Consider the following 14,030-nt stretch of genomic DNA (forward strand, 5'->3'; position numbering starts at 1 on the left):
TCCTACAGATCTTAACACCTGGACAAGTTTATAGCAAGAAAGGCGACTCCTTAGAAACACTTTACACTTACGCTCTGCCAGTTCTTACTCTAATTTCGCCACTTCCCCAACCACAGTGTACGATCTACCCGTCTGTGCCATGATCCTAGCATTTCCATGCCTACTGAGAACATGTATATAGATGTATATTTGCATACATGTGTGATCAAGGACACATAGCAGTAGTTTAAGTAACACACCTACCTACTTTTGAGTAGACAAAGAAAGCATTGCACTGCTTGGGTCTGAAATCATAGAAGAAAGTGCATCTCGGATGCCTCATAAAGAGGTAGTTCGGGGTTGTTGTTTTTTAAAAAAAGTAGTATTCTGCACAGATAAAGGTTTTAAGCAGCGTTTATTTTTCAGTTTGAAACATTACGTTTGGCAGTTGCATACATTTGTCTATTACAGAAACATCAAGGCAGCTTGTTAAGAATTAGGAAAGCAAACATTAACCCGTTGAACACACTCACAATACAGCAGCTCTAAATAAACTATTTCATAAATTAACATGAAACTGAACTCTTGATTATGCTAACCTTTAGTACACAGTGCAAAAATAGAACCATCTGTTAATCCAGTGCAAAAGGGATTTTAAAAAATTAATTCTTTGGAACAGATAAATCATGTCCTTACATCTACAAGCTACCAAGAATGAAATGTTGTAATAAACAACTCAATTTCCATTTTGGAATCTGATCTGACCTGCAAGTTTGGACAATATCAGAACTAGCAGAAGGCATCCAATTTCATGTAAGACACATGTGAATATCCATCAGAAGGTTCCCCGTTTATTTAGCTTCTAAAGTTTTAGTATGCAATACACCCTGATAAACATTGTTTCCTTAAAAGGATGTGTTTAATTTTTATGTACCTGCTCGCACACAAGCAGGACAGAGCCTCAAAATACTGATCTCTATAAGGTAGCTTCAATTAGCCAAATTGAAAGCATATTTAATAGCGGTTGCATTCAGACAATCCTATTGCAGCTTATTATGCTAAGACATGTACTAATCTTTTACCTGCACACACACACACACACAGACACACCTTGTCATGTTTAAACCAGGAAACTTTCTTTTAAACATAGTTTCCCATTTCATCTGAAACAGTAAGCTATGATTACCTGCTTCAGAACAAGTTGGCATATCAATCCCTGGTTTGAAGTTGATTTAGTATCCTGGCCTGTTCCAAAGCTAATAACCACAATTTGGATGAAATGGGAACTATGAGGCTTCCTGGTTCAACAGTGAAGAGGCTTCGACCACAAGCAAAAGGCTCGTATATAGCTTGGCCAATCAAGCCATGATAATGATAGTCTGAACCGGCAGTCTGTCTCAGAAATCTACTTCAAATGGAAACAGGGGGTGGGGGCTCTTAATGGGGACATTTTCTAGAACAATCAACTCGGTCAGCATACAGTTGAACTAACAGTGTAGCTTTCTGCAGAGTGTATGGCAAGTTGGCCACTTATTTCAAAGAACCCTGCATTTCGTAACTTAGCAACTTAAGAAGAGGAAAGAACATGAGAGGATTTGTGAAGATAAAGGGACCAGGACCTACTGGTAGATCTCTGAGTGATTTACAATAGATTGGCAAGAGCTTCTGATGGCCAACAGCTTAACAAAACAGCAAGGTTTTTTTTATAAAAAAAAACACCAACACAAACCTGTCTGACATGGCTTGTCTTGTGTCAAGTGTTTATCTCTTGGCTTCAGTGTTTCTTGCCTTAGAAAATAATGGCTGCCTTTGACAAGGCTTTTGTGCAGTTCTGTTCGTCGGTTTTATCACTAGAATCCTTCATCTGTAGTAACTCAGATATTGGTTTGAACTTGTATAGGCAGGTTAGTGTATTCCTCCTGAGACAGCAGTAGGCAACGAGCTCTACCCCCTGAGCCATCATAGTGGTATTTGGTTCTTCCCTTCAACATTTTGCTCCTGGCTCCAGCTGATAGACCTCAAAGTTGTGAGTAACAAACAAAATAGATTGCTTGAGTTTGCCCACACCTGTAAGCAGATCAGCAGTCAATGCCAAACCTTCTATATGTTAAGGTCAGTTCATATTGCGTTTCAGTGGAAATGCAGGAGGCCACCTCTTGTTCTGTAACCAGACTCACATGGAGGAGCTATTTGTATGAACCAGGTCCACCTTGCAGATAGTGGGCCATATTCAATGCCCTCGTTCATCTTGCATAAGGGAACCACTGTTGGATTGGATCTCCCCTCCCCCTGTGTGCCCCCAAATCTGTTTAGAGGGTTGAGAGACCCTTCAAAGCAGATTTAGGGCACAGGGGGCTGAAGGAGACTGAGATAACAAAGAAGTCCCATTGCACGAGCAGAGGTTGCTTGTGTTGAGGGTTGGCTCCAACCCATTATCACCAACATCATGAAAGCTCAGACACCCACATGGAGAGGAATGTTCACACAAACGTGTGAGCTGTAAACCTGGCAACCTCAAATGCTCTCAAAGTGATTTTTTTTTTTGGGGGGGGGCACCTTCATGTGTGAGCTGGCCGTGAATTTTCATCAGCAACCCTTTAAAGACCTTATCTCCTTCCTTTTACCAAGACAAGCAGAGGAAAAGCTAAAACAAAACAAGGCAAGTTGTGGCGTTATCAACCTTAGAATAAGGGGCAGGCACTTTCAACAGCAGAGGTAGTTTAAAATAAGGCACTTCATAAGCCAGTCATCAGCTAGTTTCTTATTCATTAAAAGTAGATGGCTGGATTAAGACATTAGAAGGCTCTCATTTCCTGGGAGAAGGCATTTAAATCCGTGGAGCCCTTTATTCCATCACTTCAGATAGAATACAAAAGAGGCAAAATACCTTTAAAATTACAGCATTTCATAATAGCCATATACATATATTATCTGATTGAAAGATAAATCTTAGTGAAAGGAGTGGACTTCATTGCTACAGGAAATTTTGAAAATGGCAGTTTGGTGAAATCTCTGTTGAACATTTCTTAAATTAATGCTGGGCCATTTCGGTTTCCAACAATTAAAAGGCTAGGCTTGCAAAGAAAGAGAAAAGGACTTTGTGGAACTAATGCTTTCTACCCAGGAGATAAAAGTGGATTCTGAGAATTTCCTAATTAGGAAGATACAGATATATTTACACTTTAGAAGAAAGTTGAATGCTTTCTTAAAAGCAACGAGAAAGAAAGAAAACTTCCCTTCCAATGTCATTTACAAATAATTAAAATATCCAAGGTTTGAATTGGCTCTAGTTCAAAGGAGAAAAGAATTGACTTGACCAAGTGTGACAGAAGCCTCAGCTGGCCTGAACGTGAAAGTTGTCAAACTGGGTCAGTTGAAACGAGTGCGTCCCAATAGCTGCCCAGCCGTTCCCTGGATAGTATACGGTGACATTCTCCCAGAGAGGGTAGCCATTTAGCATGCCGGAAGCATTGGAGCCCTGCCAAAAGTAAGGAGAGACTGTCAACATAACAAGGCCCGATAAGAATGCACTAGACGCACTTGTCAAGCACGAGGGCCACAAAACTATTCCGTAACCTGAAACATTAAAACCAGTGTTAGTTCAGCCGTGGTAAGTTGTCATGTGAAAGCATCAAGTGGCAAAGTTTGCATCCAGTTACAGAAGTTGGAATGCCTTGTTTCGCCATACTTGCCTTTTGAAGGACTTCAAATGGCAGAAAAGAATTCTATGGATTCGAAAAGATTTCTGATTCTGTGAATGGTCCCACACAAACCCTACCTTTTGTTCCAGTATAATTTATATCAGGATGAAATCAAAGAAGCAGAAGCTAACGCAGCTGACAAGACAATCCAGAGGGAGTTCCTGAGGACTATAAATATCTTAGAATTCTGAAGAGTTCAAGTGTCATCTCTTGCTGACTTTCAAAATTAAATTTACTTCAGTGTCAGTGCTTACCGTAAGAATCAGGGTGAGCGTATGCCATGCTTTAGGCCGCACTCCAGACAGCCCTTTCATCAAGACATCTTCACCAACTGCAAACAAAACATACTTTAAAACATTATCTGTATTTTGGACATGCCCTGAAATTATCTGATCCTGGAACTCTATCGTGAACAACTTTAAAAGCATAAGAGGATATGATTTACCTTTCGATCCAGTTAGTTATTCCATTCTGTCTTGTTAAATATAAAGTTCTATCTGAGGATTTAGAACTGATAGTTCATTTATGAACAGCAGGTCAAATGGCCATAAATTATAAATAGGGGAAAAATAAATCTTCCTTCCATCAGTGAATGCCAATCAAGAGCATGGGAAAAACCAGCTAATACAGTAGGAGTTAGGGAAGGAAGACAGGAAGATAGTGAATGTTATATCGGAATAATAAAGTTCAGGACGCCGCTCAATCTTACAGTTTACCTGGAGATGTAACTACTATAACAATAACTATTTTACTTGGAGTTATAGCAGGGTTAGGCTACTTGGTACCTTTCAGATGTTTTGGACATTAAGTTACTTCCATCAGGCCCAGCCAACATGGGCAATAGTCAGAGGTTATGGTAGTTGTAGTCCAAAACTTCTGTAGGATACCGATTTGCCTACCCTTGAGTTACTGGACTTACTGACTTACAGTAGACCTACTGAAATAAATAAGACATAACTTAGTTAAATCTTGGTTGGACCCATATACAGGAATTATTACTTCACCTAAGACCCAGGACCCGGGTGTAGAAAAAAACCATTATGATGCCTGCTTGTTCAAATGAATGTGTAAACCAAATAATACTTCATATTCATGAAAATTTATTGTTTTAAATATTGATTATCTGGCATGGTCTCATTAATTGACTTGCTTTTCCACATTTACATGACACTGCAATTGTAATAGTCTTGTATTGATTTTTAAGGACATGATCCTATGCAAGTTTAGGCAAGCAGGCAGACAGTTGCCTGGGACATACTGGGAGTTGTAGGCCTTTTTTCTGTCTAAACATGCATAGGTTTGTGTATGTGTTTGTGTATATAATTTCATGTTATTAAAATTAAACTGAAAGAACAGAAACATTTGGCATACCCTGCTTATTATTTATCATCATCATCATCATTGTCATCATCAACCCTTCAAAGAACATATTGTGGTTTCCCCCATGACTTTGCCCAACCTTGCCTCTCTGGGACCTTCGCTTGTTCAACTCTATGACCCTCTGCCATCCAAAGCTCTCCTGATCCTTTAAACGATTCCAGCCATTCTGCCTTACTGCCACTTATGCCTCCACCTCCTTTATTTCTTTTGAGCCCCTCCGCAAAACTCACCTTTTTCTGGGAAGCCTTTGGATCATTCCCCTGGCCTCTAAAGTTTATTGTAAACTCTGCCAAAGTATGAGTACTTGAAATAACCACATATTCTTCCCTTGCTTACTTAGGCTTTACCAAATTTTTGTATATTTGTTTTTAACATTCATTGTTTTTTAGCTTTTGTAAACCGCCCAGAGAGCTTCGGCTATGGGGCAGTATATAAATGTAATAAATAAATAAATCAATCACTGGAAAATTATTTTTTAAAAATGCATACACTCAAGAAATGCATTATTTTTTTCAAAAATCCAAAGAATTTTTTCAAAGCCCAATGCAGGAAAAAGACAGAACTTGAAAAATTGAGAACAGAAGCAAAACTGAGCTTGATGGATTCATCTAGGCTGAATGCTCTTATAGACCCTGGAATCTAAACCTTATGGGAAGTTCTTTCGGCCAAGGAAAAAGTGACCTGCTATTTTAAATGTTAGTCTTCCCTTTACACTTGGATGCTTGAGATTACAAATAATGAACCACTCAGAACAGTTCTAGGTTGACTTGGCTTTGATGGCCTCTGAGCCAGTAATAATTACCATCGGATAACCTAGCAAAAGCATCTTGGCTTGAAACCAAGCTGGAGGGAAAACCCAAAGAGAAACCTGTTCCTGATCTACGATATAGCAACACTAGTCATTAAAAAGATTGCATAATGGATTGACAGCCCACGCATCAAGCACCTAAGAATGCCGCCCTGCATTAGCTCAGGAGGAAGTGCCAACTGCAGCTATCGAATAGGCATGTCAAACAGATTTAAACATCACTCACGGAGATCACCAGTGACTCGATATGTGCCGTCAGGAAACACCCAGAAGAAAACGCCTCTGGCCTCTCTGACGTATGTCCCAGCTTTGTTAACTCTCCCTGCAACAAACGCACCTCCTTTATCCGATTCTATATAAACGTCGCACGTTATTGTTAGGTTTACCCTGCAAAAGACAATGCAGTTATCAATACCGGGAGAAAGAAGGGTCAAATGTTGACAGAAGTGATTTTGTCTCTCTCTGTGTGTAAGACTTCTTCTACGTGTATGCATCTTCGACTGTTAAGGCCCTAATATATGATATGTTAATGCAGTCATGGTCTCTCTCAGGCTTGTTTTTACTTTTAAAAATTGACCCCATGAGTGTGAGGGGGGGATGGGAAGAGGAAGAACGTGATCTGGATCATGACTGTGGGGCACTGGGGCAGGGTCAACCCTTAGGGGGTAGTTTTCCACTGAAAACACCCCACCAATTTGCTATTCCCCACCCCACCCTGCAAAGATTACACTTACTGCAGGCTATATGTGTTTCTCAACAGAAAATAGCAAAGGGAGAAAAGATCAAACCTCTCCCCTGCTGTGCCATCACCTTTCCCCCATACACACAGATGCTATTTCTTAACAAAGAGAAATAAAAAGCACAGGAGAAAAACCATGATGTGAGTAACACATGCTATTGTCTATTCCAGAAATCAAGCATACTGCCCAGCTGGATCATTATACTGACTATCAATATCTGGCCAACATAACTACATTCTTCGCGGGATACAAATAAATAAATAAATAAAAATAATAATAATAATCCCAAGATATGTTAAGGGTGCAGTCCTATGCATGTTTAGACAGGGGGGGAATGTCCTACAACTGTGAGGCTGTAACCCCTGCCCTACTGTATTTGATTGTAAGCCGCCCAGAAAATATTTTTTACAACACACATACTTTTAAAATAAATTAAATTAATTGCCATGTGACAGGATGAGCAGCCATAGCAAGTTTATTTACAAGCTTGCAACACTCACAGATAAAAGAGATTTGATCCTGTTGAGTAAATAAAAAGCTACATTCCTGTAACGTACTCATTTCCAAAAACATAGCCCAGGGCCGTTTTCTCTAAGTAAAATGACTCATGTTCAGTTCTCTTTATCCAATGTATTGCTTTCATCAGCTACTCTTTCCATAGAAGTGGGCAGCAGGTGGCAGTCTTGGATCACATTGAATTTGTCAGTATGTAGCGCTTGGGTTTATGTGGGCACAAGAACATGGGGGGGGGGACCTATAATTGAACAGCAAAGAATTCCCATTTGCATTCAGGTATGTTGAGAGTTGCATACTGTAATTAACTAGCTCATTGCTATTATCAGATTCCATGGCAAACGTCGCTTGAAACTGTAAATTCAATGCATTGCACTGCACTCCATTACATACCACTTATAGTTGCCTAGAACGGTGAGGGTGTTGTCTGCATCAGCAACCCAGGTTATCGGCCTCTGAGTGACAACCTGTCGGAGAGTAAAGACGTGCTCCTCTGGAGCAGAAGTGTTTACAAAATACTCAAACACACCGGTTTGATCGGCAAAGTTTGGCGCCTCGCTGAACGGTGGGCCGCCTATTTGGAGAACAGAAAATTCATTATTTCAGTGCCTCACATCCACAGATGTCTCCGCTACACAGAAACGGTATCTTCTCTCAACCCCACAAGAACACAGTTTCCAAGTGACTGCATGCCACAGCCCCAGATCTACTGCAAAACTGGTTTGCAGCTCTCTCCCAATTTGGCAACAGATTGTCTTAAACTAAACATGTGAAAGGTTTGGCAGGGGAGAGAACAGGGCAGGAACAGTTTCACCCAATTTCCCAAAATTCCCAGGGGGAGGGATTCAAGGGGAAAAAACATTAAAAATGTGGGTTTTCTCCATTTTTTTCAGGTTGGGGTGGGTGGGTCCCAAAGCTTCACAACACTTGTCTTAACTCTGTGTGTGTTTTATCAGTCATCAAGCTGAGGGCCACACCAGAAAGTCCCCCCGGAAAAGTCAACTGAAGTCCTTTGAGAATCCTCATTTCTAATTTTCAGGTGACTGTAAAGGCTCTGGTGGATAAAGATCCCTGTTTGTGACTTCGTCAGATCAGAAAAGTATTTTCCAAAGCTGGAAGTCTGCAGAAAGAAATTCAGCAGCCGTTGGGCATGGATTGTCCATTTCAGGTCAATCATGTTTACTGCCGTAGGTTTCCGATCGTCCTTTATCATGTCTGCATGAGAATTAATGCTATTGATAAATGCCCTGTCCTAGACAAAGCCCAAGACCACTAGGCAATACTCTCAATTTAAGGAATTCCCCCACAAATGGCTTCAAGTACTGACTTACGGATATTGAAATCATCTTTGTAATTGGACGGAAAAGATTGGGATGGTGGCGGATCTGGGAAAGGTTTTTTATGGCCTGTTGTCAGGGTTGTCAGTGTATAGACCTCATCCAGACCCAGATTTAGTGTCAAGACCCCTTCACTGACCTGCATAGAAAGAGGGTGAGTGAACAATTCACTAGAGCCAGCAAATACGGAGAAATCTTTCATCTTGGGAGCACACCATGGATTGACAAAGCAACACAGGAATCCTGCTTCGGACTAATGGGTTGGATCCAGACTTACGGCACAATCCCAAACATGCTTAGAAGAGGGAGAAAAAGTCCTACAATTCCCATCATGCCCGAGCCAGCATGCTTATAGCAGACTACTGAAACCAATGGTACTTTAGTCATGGCTTACTTGCCCCATTGATTCCAATGAGACTACTCTAAATATGGCAAGGGTCTGAAAGACTGCCATCTGCCAGTAATTTTAGATCTGTTTTGGATGCCCGTCTGAACATTCCAGCACTATGAGTGGTTAAGCTGGTGGGAATATGGGATAGGGCCTTCTCTGTGGCAGCACCCCACTTTTATTTTTTTAACATTTTTAAAATTTATTTATAATAAATAAATAATAAACCTGTGCAGCTTTCTCTCTCTCAGAGTAAGTTGGGCTGACCTCTTCTTTTGTTCTGTTTTAGGTGGGGTGTTAAAAAAAATGGTTCCATTCATCTTTTTAGTACATTACTTCCACACTCTGCTTTTAAGATTCTCTCCTGACTTTAATTCTGCTGGTGGTGATGTTCTAAGGGTTTTTAATTGCTTTTAAAGTTTAAAACAGAAATCAGATTTTTAAAATTCTTTAATTTAAATGAGTCATTTTAAGTGATTCATTTATAACTGATTTATAAATAAATGAAATGTTTAAAGTCTGGATCCAATCCAATATTCAAAGCAGGTTTACTAAGCTTAAGCTACACCTCTAGACCCAACAGTTCACTGCTAAACTACAATTTATTAAACAAGTTTAAAGATGCATTACATGTCAGTCATGAGACATCAGTGACTTAGTTATATAGTAAACGGGGGGCAGCATTTGGCAATATCTGATTATGTTGGGGCGATGTTTATTGATAGGACTACTGAAGTTTAAAAACTGCTGAGAATTGCAGCATTTGCCTGATATATACTTTGTGTATCCATCATGTGTTTTGTTAAAGGTAGGTTACTCCCCAAATGTTAAATATACAGAAGCACCACTGCAGCTGTTCATAAAAGTATGAGGCACCAAAAGTGCCACCTGACCACAAAAGCACCAAGCACAGCTTCAGATATGACAGTGAAGATGGGGGCAGAACTGAGACTTGCATGTCTCTGTCCCATTTCAGATGCCACACTAAAACCGCAAACATTCCATCTCCTCTTCAATGACATGACTGAGGTGAAAACTCTCCAGTTCTGGGTACATCTCCTGGCACGCATTGAACAGAACTGCTTCCTCTTTCCCTTACTATAGGTACAGTTCTACACAAAGTAACACGCAGGGAAGTGAACCACTCTTTACTTGTACACATCTAATGCTTCCCACACACAGCAGACAACGCAAGTCCATTCTGCAGTGACAAATGCTTGCCCTATAAATTAAGGTACCCTCACATTTTTTGGCCCAAGGGACTCAAACAAAGTAGTGTTGGCAGATGTAAATTCAAGCTTAGAATACCACATCTGAAGAGATTTCAGTTTGCTCTGAGGAGAGAGAGAGAAAAACATACATTAGATTTGCCTTATAACAGCCCCAAAATTTATGTGTCAAGAATGTCAATAACTACCAATTTGTCCCCTCAGTAGCATCTAGCACAGCATGAGATGACTGTTTTAGTCAATGGGCGCACTCACATGAGACGCCAAGGCATCGTGGGTGACAGGCTACACACTGAAGATTGTTTTGGAACAATACACAATGCGTGGTTTGTCATCCAACAGACTATCAGGGTTGTCAAGAGTTGTTCCACCCTCCTTTCTCCTCAGACCTCCAGCCAGCTCTAACCGGCATCCAAGGGGACTTGGCAGAACTCATCCTGTCTGCCACCAAGTCCCCCATCCCCATTCTGAGTATGATCCTGATCGCTGTTGGAGTTTTATTTTTATTTATTTATTGAACAAAAATGGGGGTTGGGATTTTATTTTAGCATTTTCCCAGCCCCGTGGAATATGCACAAACACCCTTATTTAACAGTTATTCACAGTTGCGCAACTGCTGCTATCCAAAATACAGGGGCTTGCCTTGGCTGGACCTCTGTGAAAGAAGAATAAGGAGAAGGAGAAGGAGGAGGCTGGACTATTGTATGTTTGAGCTGTCAACCATACAAGGAAACAGGCAAGGCTAGACTGTATAGAGGCAGATTAGGCAGCCTTTGGCAGTTGACATATAGGGAAATGTGATGTAGATCACCCTATTACCAGGGTTATTACTAGGGTTCAAAAGGTTGCTTGGACCCCTGGGGTTGCTTTGCTAAGAATACCCACTTGCCTGAGACCCCAGCAGCAGATTTTCAGGTCTGTGTTGTTGTTGTTGTTGCTACCCAGACGCAGCAAGTGCTTCCGGTTGTCAAACTAGAAGCTGTTAATGTGACTGGGAGTGGAAAACAGGGCAGCGTGCACTTTTCTATGAAAAACTGCTGGTGCTGACTTGGGGATGGGTGCACTAGAAGGAGGGGATCCCCAAGGGTAGGGGCAACCCTTTAAATCTTGGAGATCACCAGGGTAAGAGGGTGATCTTGAACAGTTCGACAGGTATGGGAAAGTGCCCAAGATCTCCCACTGACTCACATGGTCCATAGAGTTTCAAGTCTTCACCCAACCATTGGAGGTGCCCCCCTTCAAGTCAGCAGCACCCCTTCTTTCATATAAAAGAGCACGTCACCCCTTTTTCGCTTCCTGTTTTCTTAGCTGTGGCTACATTTGACAATTGTCAAAGGAGGGAGAGTCTAAAAACAGACTTGGCAGATATTTGTTTTGAATTCTACCCACACACACTGAAACCAAACATGATGGACTGTAAATCTACCCACGTTTTACTTATCTGGGGTGCCTAGCTAAATAGACCTTCATAAAACCAGATCAATAAAATCCTTACATATGCACATACAAGCACAAACCATTGCATAATACCATTTTGATTGTCTTTCCTAGTGTGCACAGTATGGTAACAGTACACAAATGAGAGAGGTACAAAAGGAAGGGACTGCCATTTACTTACGAAGGATCCTTTGAGGTGGAAAGAGGCTTTCTGGGGCGACACAGAGAAGGGCAATAGCGGTGGCCTGATGCACTTGGAGTGGCTGTGAGTCTGAAAATGCACAGTAGGGAACATCTCCATTCAAGATAGCATCGTAATTCCTGCACTTTCTCCAACTCCACAGTATCGTTTGTAACCAGAACTGTACGCTGTACTCCAAGTATGGTTGCACCACAGATTTATATAAAGGCATTCTGATATTGCCAGTTTTGTTTTCAATTCTTTTCCGAATTATTCCCAGGAACACTGTAAAGTAGGTCAGTCTAACTTATTCCCATAGTGCAGACACAGCAGCTGACACTAGGAAACAGCAGCTTGTCTAAGGTCACAGTTCAGTGTCTGTGACAATGCCAGACATGCTTAAAATGCAAAGACTTTTAAACTGATGCCCTTCCCAGTGAGCTGTTCACACAAAATGCTAACCCATACTCAATGGCTGAGTGTGGGTTGTTTTGAAACGTGGGTTGTTTGTTGGACCATGGGTTAGTGTGCTGTCTGAATGTAGCACATTTTCTGCAGGGTTGTTATCATGTTGTCTGAATGCAGACAGGGTGGCTTGTTAACCATCCTGAACAACCCAAACACAAACTGTGGGTTCTCAAGGTGGCTGGTTCAAAAGAAAAATAAGCCACACTATATTGTTAAGAAGCCACACTGTCTGCATTCAGACAACATGCTAATCCAGGGTTCAACGAACAATCCACACTCAACCACTGAGGCCTTAGCTAGACCTAAGGTTTGTCCCGGGATCATCCTGGGGTCATCCCTGTTCATGTAAATGAACACACAGGGGATTCCGAGAGAAGGCAGGGACGACCCTGGGATGATCCCAGGATAAACCTTAGGTCTAGCTAAGGCCTGTGTGTGGGTTAACGTGTTGTGCAAAAAGCCGCACTGAATCAACTGCTATAGAAGTAATCATAAGCATGTAGTTCCAAAATGCTCATGTTATTACACAACCACAGCTATTGAGGCTATAAATCAGTTCTGAATTAGGTTGGTTTGACAAAGAACATTACCATTGTTTCAATGATGATCGTAAGATTGCCTTGTCCATCAGTAAGAGCCACATAGCTGCCGCCTGCTTCCAGATGCCCATCTACCTTCAAGTAGTGCCAGCCTGGTTGTGTGAACTGGGTTGTGTGTGCTATGTCCCAAAAAAGGGGGAAAAGTTTTGTTTTTGTTTTGTTTTTAAAATGAAATCATTTTTTTTTTTAAATAAAAAAAGCAAAGATTAAGTTTCTCTTAAACAACAATTAGGCTGACCTTAAATAATCAGGATATAAGTATGTCAGCCATACAGTTAATCTGTAAAGTGAATTAATCCCTCTGCAAGACACATTGTGTTAAAGGAGGCTTTTCTCTATCCAAATGAAGAATCTATCTGACCATTCCTCAAATATGAATAGTTACACTTCATATGGGTAATTTGTAACCCTCCATATCTTTTGGCCTCCAACTCCCATCATCCCTCGCCATAGGCTGGCAAGAGCTGATGGGATTTATAGGCCAAAACATCTGGAGGGCCGCACAGTGCCTACACCTGCTGTACCCAAACATAGACATTTCATGTTCACCTTATGAAAATAAACTGTTCCAGTCTGATTTGACCTATCTATCATGGACATCCATTTTTATTTCCTCCTGAGTTCTTTGTGAGGGCAGGGCTGGGCCAAGACAGAAGGAAGCAGAAAAGAGCAACACTGGAAAAAGAAAGATGCAAAATCCCTCAGGATGCATCAGTGTATATTCCCATACAAAGGCTGCAATCCTATAATCAGTTGCCTGAGAGAAACAGTCAGAGAAAGACATTCTGTTGATAAGAAGATCTTCGCAGACATCTTCCTACAACCCCCTGAAGAAGGCCTTGAACAGGTCCAGGCCAAAATGCGTACAGGCCAAAACAGGCTTTACAACCTACAATAAAAAGTTCAGCTCCCTGAGAATTCGTTTCTCCCTTCTTTTCTCTTCATTGGATGCTTTTCTTCCCCCTGCGTTTGCTTTTGGAATATTTTGAAGACATTTGGCTAGGAATTTGCTGGGAATTGTAGGACTTTTTTCTGTCTAAACATGCATAGGATTATGCGCTAAAAGTATATCAATTTCTTCACAATTGGCTCAGCCAGAAATCAGCCACTGGGAATGAGAGAGTATACTTTCTCAACCTTGAGAGGACAAAAAGTTTCAAATCTTTAAATAGCAAGAGTTTCTCAAGGAAAACTGGGTCATTTTTTTAATCAGTCGCGGATCTAGAAGGCTGCACTGATCATGCAAGCTTCAGCTTGAAACAAATCAGGT

At 41.1% G+C, this 14,030-nt stretch overlaps 1 protein-coding gene across 2 annotated transcripts in view; it reads right to left on the bottom strand.

Moving 5' to 3' along the window:
- Window positions 1-377: 377 nt before the first annotated feature.
- GALC (galactosylceramidase) overlaps window positions 378-14,030 on the bottom strand; it is a 46,385-nt gene continuing 32,732 nt past the window's right edge. For both annotated transcript variants that reach the window (XM_063117943.1, XM_063117944.1), the window contains exons 10-17: window positions 12,752-12,879; window positions 11,694-11,783; window positions 10,091-10,180; window positions 8,453-8,597; window positions 7,515-7,695; window positions 6,095-6,255; window positions 3,935-4,011; window positions 378-3,457 (exon numbers count right to left, since the gene is read on the bottom strand). In XM_063117943.1, coding sequence (XP_062974013.1) covers window positions 3,314-3,457; window positions 3,935-4,011; window positions 6,095-6,255; window positions 7,515-7,695; window positions 8,453-8,597; window positions 10,091-10,180; window positions 11,694-11,783; window positions 12,752-12,879 — 1,016 coding nt within the window. In that variant the 3' untranslated portion in view covers window positions 378-3,313. The remainder of the gene's footprint in view (window positions 3,458-3,934; window positions 4,012-6,094; window positions 6,256-7,514; window positions 7,696-8,452; window positions 8,598-10,090; window positions 10,181-11,693; window positions 11,784-12,751; window positions 12,880-14,030) is intronic.

Source organism: Elgaria multicarinata, chromosome 2, assembly GCF_023053635.1.
Source record: "Elgaria multicarinata webbii isolate HBS135686 ecotype San Diego chromosome 2, rElgMul1.1.pri, whole genome shotgun sequence".
Lineage (NCBI taxonomy): Eukaryota > Metazoa > Chordata > Lepidosauria > Squamata > Anguidae > Elgaria > Elgaria multicarinata.